Source organism: Oxyura jamaicensis, chromosome 3, assembly GCF_011077185.1.
Source record: "Oxyura jamaicensis isolate SHBP4307 breed ruddy duck chromosome 3, BPBGC_Ojam_1.0, whole genome shotgun sequence".
NCBI lineage: Eukaryota > Metazoa > Chordata > Aves > Anseriformes > Anatidae > Oxyura > Oxyura jamaicensis.
This window is the reverse complement of record NC_048895.1, coordinates 61,121,028-61,134,236: the sequence shown is the minus strand read 5'-3', so window position 1 is coordinate 61,134,236 and position 13,209 is coordinate 61,121,028. Positions and strand designations below refer to the sequence as shown.

At 37.3% G+C, this 13,209-nt stretch overlaps 1 protein-coding gene across 19 annotated transcripts in view; it reads right to left on the bottom strand.

Annotated features, from left to right (window-relative positions):
* EPB41L2 (erythrocyte membrane protein band 4.1 like 2) overlaps positions 1 to 13,209 on the bottom strand; it is a 111,999-nt gene that overhangs the window by 9,029 nt on the left and 89,761 nt on the right. For 3 of the 19 annotated variants that reach the window (XM_035319898.1, XM_035319900.1, XM_035319899.1), the window contains 8 exons: positions 11,540 to 11,602; positions 9,137 to 9,283; positions 7,898 to 8,002; positions 4,992 to 5,189; positions 3,802 to 3,855; positions 3,044 to 3,598; positions 1,376 to 1,498; positions 776 to 874 (listed from right to left, as the gene is read on the bottom strand). In XM_035319898.1, coding sequence (XP_035175789.1) covers positions 776 to 874; positions 1,376 to 1,498; positions 3,044 to 3,598; positions 3,802 to 3,855; positions 4,992 to 5,189; positions 7,898 to 8,002; positions 9,137 to 9,283; positions 11,540 to 11,602 — 1,344 coding nt within the window. The remainder of the gene's footprint in view (positions 1 to 775; positions 875 to 1,375; positions 1,499 to 3,043; positions 3,599 to 3,801; positions 3,856 to 4,991; positions 5,190 to 7,897; positions 8,003 to 9,136; positions 9,284 to 11,539; positions 11,603 to 13,209) is intronic. The other 16 variants (XM_035319912.1, XM_035319902.1, XM_035319901.1 and 13 more) reach the window with 16 other exon arrangements.

The window sequence follows — 13,209 nt, the reverse complement described above, 5'->3', positions numbered from 1 at the left end:
AAAAGTATTTTAAGAGTTTAAAGACAAGAGCTGGAAACTTTGTTGTGGGGGCACCCTAAAAATTTGATGTTTACATAAACAATGAATAAAAACAACACTTCAGTAGTTCTAACACACTCTGGCATTAAACATTACATGAGACCAAAATAGATGTGATGTCCTGATAACACTGAGCTTTCATTTTCTTTTCAAGCATGGAATGCAGAGCACATACTTCAGCACTAAAATACGCTTGGAAAGTAATGTAGTGGTATGATCTGTTTTTAAACACATTCTATACCTAATGGCACACAGGAAGGTCAACACAGAGTCTGAGACAACATTGTTTCACTACATCCTTATAAGAGACACCACAAGCAGGGCCCCTGTGGACCTCAGGCACATCAGCAATGTTAACAAATATTCTCTAAGATACCAACAAGCGATGACAGAACTGGGAAAAAAAATATAGGTATGTTCTCCTTGCCAAGCACAGAAATAAGATCAATATGAAAGACGAAAAAAACTAATCACATTTTCTACCTTTTCCCATCCTGTTTTTATATTCCTGTTTATTCATTAAGGGTTTTCTGCTCAAAAACTGTATGCAGAAAAATCAGCTTTCCCATGTACCTAGAATGAATCCAATCCACTTGAAGTCAGCTTCCTTCAGAAATCAGGTATATAGGTATCAGAGACTTCAATCTAAAACTTGGATTTTTTTTTTGCCCTTGTTTTTAAATTAAAAACAAACAAACAAACAAAAAAACAACTTCAGAGAGATTATCCATTTTACCTTGGTGATGTGTGTAGTTGTGGTAGTAGAAATTGACTCTGACGTAATTGTCTGTGCACTCAGCAACACACCAGCACTGCCACCAGCGCTGCCATCAAACTGTGAGATGAAAAATAGCATTTTTATATTTTGGTATTTAAAAGCTGTGTTTTCATAGGAGTAAAAGCAAGTTTTCTTATTACTAAGCACAGACTTATTCTTTAGTTCAAATGGAAAAGTTAGAACTGAAATTTAAATAGAAGTCATCCAAGTTCACAACGTCACAGACTCAGTAAACCGTTACAGTTCATTCTCGTGGAAAAATTATGATCAAAGTTAAGTGCTTTAATGAGATGACTAACCAACTTTCCAAACCTAAATACAACTTATATATTTGCAGCAACTACGTTATTTTTATCAAAAAAGACTTTCAGAACTTTAGCAGTAATATTGGTTTGTCTATACATGCTTCACTTAACTACTTCATAGCCAAAATATAATCTCAGCTGCTACAAGAAGTATAGGTTTTTGAATAGCGTTTCTTGGGCATTATGCATTTGGGGCTACAAAGTATTGGAATAAAGCCCAACTTTAATATAACAAATCACCCTGCCACTGTACCTGTGGAGATTCATATGTGATGGTTTTAGTTTCTGTTTGAACAATTGGAACTTCTTTTGTGGAAATTTCAGTTCTCTGTGTGGCATCTGAAATGGTTACCATCTCCGTTTTCACTACTGGAGGCTATGGTGCAAGAAACAGACAATCAACTCAAAAGACATAAGAGGAAACTTTGTAAAGTGGAACTAGAAAGTAAAATCAAAGCCACATGAAAGCATAAGTATTGGACTGTTTTCTCCAATTGAAAAGCATATAATAAGCACCGTGAAATGATGACTAATAAACCAGCCCTCTACCCCCACACATCCACAACACGAAAAAACTATCTCCTAACAAGCTTCGCCAAAGTTCTGTGTTTCACCAACAGAAAATATCACAGAAGGTAATCGCTAAAACCATGTTTCAACATAGATATTTGAAATGTATAAAAGAGCATCAGTAGGAAGAATCTTAGTTTGTGTAAAGTTCCATCAAATAACTGATAGCTAGTTCAGATACATATTTCCAAGATCAATGATATTCATATTAGAATTACTTAGTCAAATTGCAAATAAGTCCAAGAAATTCCAAGTATAATGCAAAAATTTAACTTTTGAATGTGCACTACTTCTGGAACAGAAAAATAAATTTTACAATTGATTTTAAGCAGGGGAAATCCTAGTCAAAAAAAAGATCCTTTCCCTCCCTCAAATACTCTTGCACAAATAGAAACCTTTTGCCCTCCCTCCAAACAGGCTATGCTTTAGGAAACGTGGGTGCCTGCTTCCAAAAGTCTTGTAAACTGATTTTTTCATATCATTAATCAGAACACTTGGAACTCTGCATGCAGAATACAACAAAAGAAAATTGTTTGGGTTTAATTGAACAAAATGTCAAGTAGGAAAATGACAAGTAGGAAAAAAAAATCCAACTGTTCAAAAAATTCAGCAGATGATCACGTCCACTTTACGAAGACATGCATTGCTGCACTTCATTTTTTTTCTTCTGATTCTTTATAAAGTTTACACAATAATGACCCCTTCAACCTTTGTTGGCTTAAAAGAGCTGATTGTGACTGTAACCAACCCATGCTTCCCTAAAAATCTATTGCACTACAAGACTCCACAGTAAGATCGTGAGATATATATGAATACACATATACACATACACAAACAGACGCATATATTAAGTCTAGTCTATAAGTTTGTGACATTTCTTCAAACGGAAACAAAGATAAGAAAAGCCGCAACTATGGAGTTAAAAAAAAAAAAGAACAAAAAATGGCAACGGATGTTTTCTAACTCCAATTGCCAATAATTTTCCAATTACAATTACATGTCAAAGTGTCAAAAACAATTGACAAATAGACGAGACAGGACTTAAAACATAAGAAACATAAATAATAAATGTTATGTATATGTATATAAAATAAGGGGGAGATAAAAAAGAGATGGCAGTCTTCAGAAGGTTTGCTTTACTGGTGATTCTCACCAAGTTATAGCAAAAAGCCAGAAACCATAACTGAACAAGACAGTTTCACTGCTCATCAGTGGTTTCCCCTTCCAAATGATCTGAATCTTGTTGGATGCCAGAAGAGCTGGAAGAATAGGAGAAGAAGAAAGGCAGGTACATTTTTACCCAAAGAAATATCTCTGCTTAATCTAGCCATCAAACTGTTCTACCATTTACCTCAGAACAACAAATTATTTGTGCTGCAACATCAATGTCAACATGAGACACATCTCCATTGAGTTTGAGCTGTTCTTCCTCCTTTTCTTCACCTAAGTCTTCCTTAAGTTCCTCTGACAAATTCTTTTCCTCTGTAGGTATGATAACTGCGTTTTCCTGGACCAAATCTTCAGCTGTAACTTGTGTGCTCTCAACTGGTACAGTTAGCTTACTGCCTTGCGGTGTGGCTTCCACATGCTGTATTTTTTCTTCAAGTTCTCTCCTTTTCACATCTTCTTCTTCCTGTTCTTCCCTGATGACTTCCTCAATTGCCCTATGATGTGGTTGGTATTCTCCCACCTCTTCATCCTCACTCTCACTACTACTGCTGCTGCTACTATACGATGGCAATGAAGAAGAGTCCTTTTTTGATAGATGCTCCACCTTACATGTTTCCCCAGCATCAGCTGCAACTTGCATTTTCCCTTTGTCGGTTTCATCTACGACTAGTGTTTCTTCTATCCCAACCTCTGCCTGCTTCTTCTCCTCCACTATGTCCAGAGTCTCATGTGAACTCTGCACAAAAAACATGGATGAGGAAAAACAAAAGTAGAGCATATGAATAAATGAAAATGACGGAAACAAAATAAGCTGATGGCTGGTTCATGTCATATAGAAGACAAAAGATGGTTGTGATGGTTAGCTGAAAAAGGAAGGCAAGAATGAAGATGGATTTTAAGAGTTAGAGCCAAATTTAACTATGGAAAAATCAGTAGAACCTTATCAGCATCGCTGACTCCAGTGCAAGGCCCTTCTGTTCTGGAAGCATGTCTCTGTGAAACAAAAAGCAATCAGAGGACAAAAATCAATGCATAACCCCTTTCAATAGCATAACATTCTACAAGCAAGCTTTAGGAACATGACAGTAGACAGGTACTGTGTACTCACTGTAAGACTCACATAGAACTATGCCCCTTTCCTTCTACTTCATTAAAATATATCACTCCAAAGTAGGTAAGAATTACAGATGTTATTAATTGGGATAAGAATTTAATTATGAAAGACTGAAAATAAAAGCATGAATGCACAGGTCAGTGATGCTAGTTAGGGAATTACTTATCTCAGTTGAATTTGGAATTAGAATCATAGAACGGCTTAGGTTGGAAGGGACCTTAAAGACCATCCAGTTCCACCTCCCCAGCCATGGGCAGGGACACCTCCCAAAAGACCAGGTTGCCCAGGGCCACATCCAACCTGGCCTTGAACACCTCCAGGGATGGGGCATCCACAGCTTCTCTGGGCAACCTGTGCCAGGGCCTCACCACCCTCAGAGTAAAGAATTTCTTCTTTAATTAGGAATAAGTAATATTATAATATTATAGGTAAGTCAAAAAAAAAATTGCATTCCACTATCAGTTTATCATCAACACACAAAAAAAAACCTTTACTGTAAGATTAGTTGTTCACCTTTGGGAGGGAGACTGTTGAGGCTTGTATGTTGTCAAAATAGCAGTATGTGACTACCAAGATGATCTCATTAGGATTCATATGATGAGATTAAGGCAACTGTATTAGTATTTGTTCCATGGCAAAATGATTTATGATGGATATACCTGAAAGCCCACCATTACGCAGCTTTTTGATCTCATGTATTTTTAGAAATGTAAATTCGAGTTCAGGCAGCAGGAACTCGAAATCAGCACACCATCTGTGACTTAATCCTAGCTTGTACGGCTGTTCAGCGAGCCCAGCACCCACAGGAGTGCAGGCCGGCATGCCTGGCGATGCTCACACAGCAGCCCGCTGCTGCTTCGGAAGCGCAGCGAGGGGAGCACGAAGCTCCTCAGCTGGATCTCCTCCGCACCCGCCGGGAAGCGAGCAGCTTGCCGCCCCGGGCGCGAGGGCTGCGGGGTGCAGCCCCCCGGCACGTTTAAGTTTAAGGCGGGGAAGGACGGGACGGGGGAGGCACCTGGGGCGGCGGCGGGGCGGGCTGGGCCCGGGCTGGGCCCGGGGCCGGTCCCGAGGCGGCGGTGTCGGAGCCGGTCTCGGTCGCTTCCCCCGCAGCGCCCTCTGCTGGCCCCGCGCGGGCTGCGGCGAAGGGCCGGGCCGTGCCGGAGCGAAAGGCCTCTTGGCTAAATAAAATGGACGTTATCTCTTCTTCTAGGCTCTAGGCGGTTAGAGAAGGGAAAGGAAAGAATTAGCCAGTGGCGGACAGAGCGGCAGAACCTACCGAGAACAGGACAGGCATGCGAGAGGACACGACAGAGACAAGGATTTGCTTCGGAGAACCCTGCACAAGCACAGGAGGCACCCCAGGTGTTCCAGGCTGAGGGCAGAACATGGCAACACCCTGCTATGACCACAAGTCAGAGGCATGCTCTCATACTGTATGCCCACCACACATACTTTTGCTCTTTATTTCACACTATAAACATTGAAAACATTTCTTATTTCCACAGATTTCCTAACCAGAACAGTTTACCTGAACAGTCCTGTATTTACTGTTCTCAGCACATTCTAGTTCCCCGTTCTGGAGCTTTAGGTACTCAGGTACATTGGCTTTGAACAACATGCACCCACAATGCTAAGAGGAATTTATACATTAGACCTTTTAAAGGCTGTTCTCAAATGCTTAAAAGAAACAAACTATGCAGATGTGCATTGATTATACAATGCTTTAAAAAGGCTTTCCCATTCTAGTGGGAAAACTCAAAAATACATACAAGGGTATGTCGCTTTAAAGCATAAATTAGGTTTATAGCTAGATTTGTTTTCTGTAGTACTATGAATCCATATATTAAAACATGCTTTTAAGATTCATATGGGTACAAGCCTCTGAAAAAGCTAAGTTTTTCTTTATTTCAGTTTTCCCTCCACAAACTCTTACACATAGAAAAAGTTAAAATAAAAAGCCAATAATGCAGCAAATACCTAACATGGACGCAACATACATTTTGCCAGCATTAAATAACATAGACTTCTGTCTTAGAAAATGGGAACACAGACAATCAAGGTAGAGAAGCACATCAGAGAAAAGCCAAAATGCCATGCAGATAACTGCTATATGCTATAGCATGGACTTATGCGCTAGCACTGCAGAATCTAAACACTAAGTTACACCATACTACTGTGCATACAGTACTACACATATGGCACGCAGAAGAACAGAAAAGGAAAAGAGCTTCAATTTTTTTTTTCCCCTATGGTAAAATTTAAAGCTTATTCCAAAGGTGGCTAAGAAAATTTTATGGGAATGAAGTTGTTTAAATCTTCCCTAATGCAACATTTGATATCCACCAGGGCAACGTATTACTCCTCATCCCCACTTTCTTTCCCTAGTTCACTGCACCCAGTAATGTTAATCTATTAATAGCTTGCATCAAAAAAACTGTGATCACGATGCTCCTTCTATCATACTCTGCCACCATGTGTTGTTTCTAACCACTCAAAGCAGTAAAGAAAGAAATATTTTATTTTTGTATGTGGTCAGACTGTATGCACCTCTCTCCACATATGTATAATAATTAAAGACAGGCACATGCTCTCATCTTGTGTTTTACCACCAAATTTTTAGGTCTTCTAATTTTTTAGAAGGAAAACACCAATCACAATTTGCTTCATAATGTAGCCCCTGTTCCCTGGTGAGACATTTAGTACAGATTACTAAATGTATAGATAGAATTTGCACTCTTGAATCAATTACTGTATTTACAACAATGCATCAGCCTCTGAAGATGCTTAACTTCCTGGCAAACAGTCTTCTAGCACATAGGCACATAAATGAAGTGCTGCTTGTAAGTAGAGGAGGCTGGGCATGGGGATTAAAAAGTGATGATTCTAGATAACCGTAACTTTATAAGGTAGCCCATGTTTTGTGACATACATATCAATGCATCGCAATTAAGTCACAGATGCTGTGCATTTGTGGGAGTACAGTGGTACAAATGAGATATATCCAAAGCAGCATTTCTTAGACACAGGAAATGACTTATTTGCAATTATTTTCACTGGAGCAAAAGCAGGAAGAAAAGAATATTAGCAGTGGCGTCCTTGCTTTATTCTTATCTACTGCCTAGCTATCATTAAAGATAGGCAGGAAATATACCTTCCAGGAATAGGAAGGAGAAATGTCTAATAATACCAGGAAGTTTAAAATTGGGGGTAACAAAGAACTCAACCCCAAACTTCTTATCAACAAATAATTTGGGATCAAAATATGCTGTATCTCAAGCCTGTTTTATAGATGTTACTGAAATATGTCTGACAGCTTTACAATCAGTTTTACCTAGGTGGCAGAAAATAGTCCAAAAGAAATGTAAAAAAGCAACATCACAATTGCTACACATCATCACTATCCTACTGCTAGTAGTCCCACTAATTATATTGTGCTTCTTCACTGCATGGATGTTAAGCAGCTTAGGAGGGTGGAAAAATCCCCCATTTTCCAGGATAAATTAGGTACAGAAGCATGGAGGCACCTGAAACCTGGTTGCATTTTACAGCATTATTGATTTGAGTAATGATTACATAGTAAATATGTGAAACAAAGGTTCTTGTATGAAGTATTAAATAACCATAAACAATTATTTCCATCTCAAATGGAAATACCTGTTTTGCTGTCATCCAGATCACATAAAATACAGTAATTTTCCGCCAAAAAAGTGTTCTTTTTCAAACAGGAGCCATTCAGAACTTCACAGCCAGTTTAGTGTTTAAGCAGAACGTTGCTGGCATTCATATATACAAATCTTGCTTTACAACTCAAACTTCTCCTTTCAGTACTGACATCAGGAAGAAAAAATAGAAAAAGAAAGAAGTGCCCCAGCTAGCCCACAGCGGATGCAGCAAGAAGGCAGTAGATTTCAGGGCAGCCACCTTATCAATTTCCTCTGGCTTTGTTCCAGCAATCCGTGGCATTGCAGTCCATTGCTTCTCCTTCCCGGGCAGTATTTTCACTTGGAAAATGTGGTCTCCTTTTTTCTATGTGGTTTTCATTTTGTTAAACCATTGTAAATCAACAAGCAATGAGACAGATACACAATGCAAATCAACATAAAACCAAACCATCTGAAAACAACACAACATACTAGGTGAGAGGAAAAAATACATGGATAAAAGAATGCTATTGCAAAGGGCCTCTACTTCAACACAGAAAAAAAAATCAGTGTAGAAAATGCACACAAAAATTAAGTTACGTTTTTATATAAATGCCTGTTTTTAACCAAAAAGATATTTGCAATTAAGTGAGACAATGTATCTCAGACATTTGAAAATTTGTACCTATGCATATATCACTACAGATAGAAATATTAATGTAATACTGAAAGATGAAGGAATAATTTTGTTGCAGTCGGGAGGGATAGGTGTAACAGTGAAATAAGAGGATAATGATAGAGAATAAACTAATTGCTTTTGAGGATTGATTTGCTGCTCTACTCTATAAAAGAATCATATGAAGTAACAAAATTAAAAGTTTAAGAACAGCCAGAGCAATTTATTTGGGTGTTTTTTTTTCCCCCAAAATATTTAGGATGTTATTTCTGAAAAATTGTTTTCCAAACTGCTGTTTCAAGGTTCAGTCACAAAGGAAGTATAGAGAAAAAACAGGTAAATTAATTTTTACAGACTTTTAGAGACTAAGGTGAATAAATTGTAATGAATACACTAATACATCCTGAGGAAGTCAACATTGTAAATTAAATGATTGTGTGAAGTCCTTCACAAATGACACAAGTCAGATAGCTGTTTATGTAGAGGCTGCTAAGAAGAGTTAAGGAGACACAATGAGTGAAGAGTTCTACTGTCACTGAAAAATTAACTCCATACATCTGCATAAATCAATGAAATTTAAGCTGTGCTTAAAACAGAGCAAAATACTGCCATTGCTTACAACTTTTTCTAGTGATTCTAGTCCAGCTGTTGTAGAAGAACAAAATCCCACACATTATTTAAAGCCAGGTCCAATGGTAAGTGTTAAAAAGTTAATGTATACCTAGTATAAACAAATATTACATTAGCCAAACAAAGACTGGATGTAAAGGACAACATGCATTTACTATATTGTCTACAGGGTTGTATGAAATTGCATGCGGACAAGCGTCTGCAGTGACATACCCCTTGTGTCTGTAGGGACAGAGGTGTGATACGCCGCTTTTCCCACTCATTTGGGCGTGGTTCAGGTGTGGATTCCATGAAATTGCGCTTGAGCTCACTAATGCTAGCCTGGTGTTTCAGTAAGTCATCCTGGGTCTTATCCAGGTCCTAGCAACCCGCAACGTAAAACAAAGTAGGACAAAACACGACAACAAAAGCAAACTTAACAGCTTAAAAGAAAAAAAGAAAACAGAACCAAATCAAGGAAAGTGCCTTGTGTCCTGAGAGCTTCGAGAGCTAGCCTTCTTTAGAGAACCTCAAAATCCAGAAGTTTAAAGCAATAAGGTTTTGTTTGTGAGTGGTAATACACTACTACTACTACCACCAGATTTTAACGCAAAGGAATGATAATGCTGTGTATGGTTATTTAATAGAGATAATTTCATCCAAAATATGAAACTCTTGCTGTTTCAAAGGGCTAGTCATTTCCAATGATTGCTGGCTTTCAGCTGAACTCTAAGCATCTTTCATCTAATTTCTAAGCACCAAGGCAAATATTTTGGATATTGCAAAAGTAACATTACTGAAGGCAGCTGTAAGAAAGATAACATAAGGAGCATTATAAAAATGCATCTCTCAATATTACAAGCTCCATGAAAAATACATATTTCTGTGAGGACAATACCACAGGGCCAAATATGCAAGCAACTAACACCTGCTTCACTTCACAGGGCCTCACTGTGCCTATCACATAGGCCTAGACATACTGGAAAAATCAGATTTAAAGACTTAAAGACTGTTACCAGTCTTCTCCACATTCAGCAATCCAACCACAGATGCAGCTGTCAAGTATGGGTGGGTTTTGCGCATATCATTACCAAAGAGGTGTTTTCTCTAAATTGTACCTTCTAAGGCAAGCACCAAAGGGGACACCAGAGCGTCAATGTCAAATTATATTTTATTATGAGCCATCGAGGCTAAGATAGAACAATTTGGATCAAAAAAAAACCTTGTCAAGTCATGAAAAATCCCAAACCAATATAAATTAATTTCTGATGTCTTTGAATTAGTATATTCAACACCACGCTGTTATTGGTGCTGCAAGTCTATTTCTTAATTCTGTGAATCTTCAGACATGCACTTAGTACCTTAAGTACATTCCCACCTTCTGGAAATTCACTAGGTTAATATTTTTACAGGACCAATGTTTCACTTTTAAATTAGGATTAATAAGCAAGGGATACTAAATATGTCCTCTAAATATGTCCCGCTAAAATGTGTTTTTAGATCAAACTCAAACATTATACAAAGGATACTCCATTATACAACTGAAGTTGGTGATGATTCTCATATCACAATTTTAAAAACTGCTTTGGCTTGACACAAGGCATGTTTCCTGGACTTGATCACAGCAAAGTTATGCAATGTACACGTACAGTACTTTAGTAAGTTATACACAAGCAAATTTTAAATAGTGATCAAAAGCTGCGAAAAGCCAAGAAAATTAGTTTTGATTACTGTGATCCATACACCTTATTACCAAACAAATACAATGATTTTTTAAAAAGACAGTTTGTGACAAAAGGAATTATTTATAGCCCCATTTGGATGAATTAAGTTAAAAATATCAGTAGGATTCTCTGTATTTTCTTCAGTTACTAGTTTGTGTTATTAATGACAAGTTATATGATAGTGATTTTAACTACAGATTACTCCAGATTTACAGACTACTTGGAAATTCTTAAAATAAAAATCTCTACTTCAGCGACAAATAATAGTACTACACATTAAAATACTGTTCAAAGCTCTTTGCTTTTGCTCATTGTCAATAAGAACCAACTTTTAGGGAGCAAGAAATGCTTCCATTTAAAAAATGAAAAAAGCAAACATCAAAAACATTTCTAAGTACTCACTTGAAAAATCTGATCCTTACGTAAGTTTCTCAAAGCTCCCAAAAAATCCCTGCATGTCAGAGCCAGAATTAGTTTTTCCATGCTTCTACCACTGCTTGTGCCTTATGTTCATTCAGGTAACAGATCTGATAAAAGGTGATTGAACTGGTGAAAACCAGAAGCCCTGCTCAACAGAAGATGCACACTTGAAATAGCAATATATAAAAAAAATCCTGTTTAGGATGATGAATGAGCCTAATGTGTTTGATATATCTAAATAGGGCTATCAGTCCCAGTTGCCACATTGAAAACATCTAGCAAAAATACGCATTCAATATTCAAGCTGAGCGTTTTGTTTTGTTTTCTGAAACTTTAAAAAATTCAAACTAGAATTGTAACATGCAACATTTCCAAGCTGGTTTTCCCCATGCACGTCATGCACTGTGTTCATCACAGCCTGCAGGTGACCTCCCATCCCATGCAGCTTGGCAGCCCATGAAAAGGGAAAGTGTTTCTTATATTATATACAAACCTCCAACATTAAATTGCTATGTCTGACATAAATATTTTCCCCGTCTACTCTCAAGGAATTGCTCTGCGAAATTAAGTCACACACACAAAAAAAATCAAATCAAAATGAACATAAGATATACCAGCAAGAAAATGTAAAATAAATTTTTAAAAAATCAGACAAATACGGGAAATAAAACAGTACAGTGAAAAGGCACTATTTAGACAAAAACCCATAGAAATGAAACATAGTTAGGGTGCTAACTAGGCAGCCAGCTACAGACGGATTTGACTGTAAACTAAAACAAAAAAACCACCATGCACCTTCTGCTGTGCTTTCTCCTCTTTGGGTTCCTCCAATGTAAGAACATAGTAAATTATCAATAAACATAAGCTTACAGAATAACAGAGGCTTCATTTCTTTGTAAATGCTGCAAAGCGTGCTATATTTACAGACCTTTCCTGTTTCGGCCCCAGAGGTTGAAATTATTAAGCGACTTGGGTCTTCCTTCACCTACGTTGTCGTAGCATGGCTGACAATATTTGGCATGTGGCATGAAAAATGGAAGTTTCATGCTATGTCCCTCTATTGCTGTACTTTTCAGTATTATCTCAGATGGATATTTAAGAATGTGTAATGGAAAAAGATGATGTGTATAATTTCTATGGTAAAAGCCTTAACCCCTGCAATGAGTTGATGGGAAAATGGAACTTACTGCATAATTTATTTTGGTTTAACAGTCTAGGATTCAACTCACCTAAATAATGTATTTACAAGCTGTCTTAATTGTTATTTTGTGATTATTTGAGCCTCTCCACTCCCATCTTATAGGTTAATATATTCTTCCTCAAACTGAAATGAGCTCTGTTAGAAATGATAGCTGACCTTAATTGCCTACAAGTATTTTGAACACCTTAAGGAAAGTCATTCTTTAAAAAGCAAACCACCTCCCAGCCTTCCCAAAGGTACAAATACCAATTGCTCATCTTAGGAAGAGTCAACACTGTGCAACTGCATACATCTGAAGAGTGGTTTACTTATTGCATGAAGTTTGCATTTTCTGCTGTGTGGGTGCATAAATACTGCGGTATATATCACATTTATTCATTTCTCACTTTTCTGTGATTCTGTTTTCTGTAATTTTATTTTATGAATGGACTGATTTATGTCACGGAAAATTAAGAAAATCTTTATAGTCTTGTTTTTCATTAAAAAACTTAGATTCGTGTTTTTAATGATGTCATGCTTAGCATGCTTTTAATATATACATTGTATTGATTTAATCAGTTTAAACAACTTTATTAAGTGTGACATTGAACAAGCCCTCCCCTTTTTTGGTTCTATAATATTTTTATATTTCCTTTGAAGATCAAAATAAACTGCCTTTTTCTAGCATGGTGTTGTTGCTCTTACATGCACAGCAAACATAGGGAAAGGAAGCATTCCGTAAACTATTCGAGATGATCAGAGCAACATATTAGTGTGAAAGAGGCTTCTGTACAGCAATTTTAAAAGTGTATTTCAAAGAAAGTTCAGACTTTGGTGATTAAGTCAGACAAAACCTACAACCACAGCTAATGAATCAAATCAGTCTCCACATTAACTACTGCTAGAGAAAGCACTTAATGTTTTAGACTCAACTTTGAGTGAACCCTTATAGGGCAGAAACATCTGAAATCCAGAACAAGAAG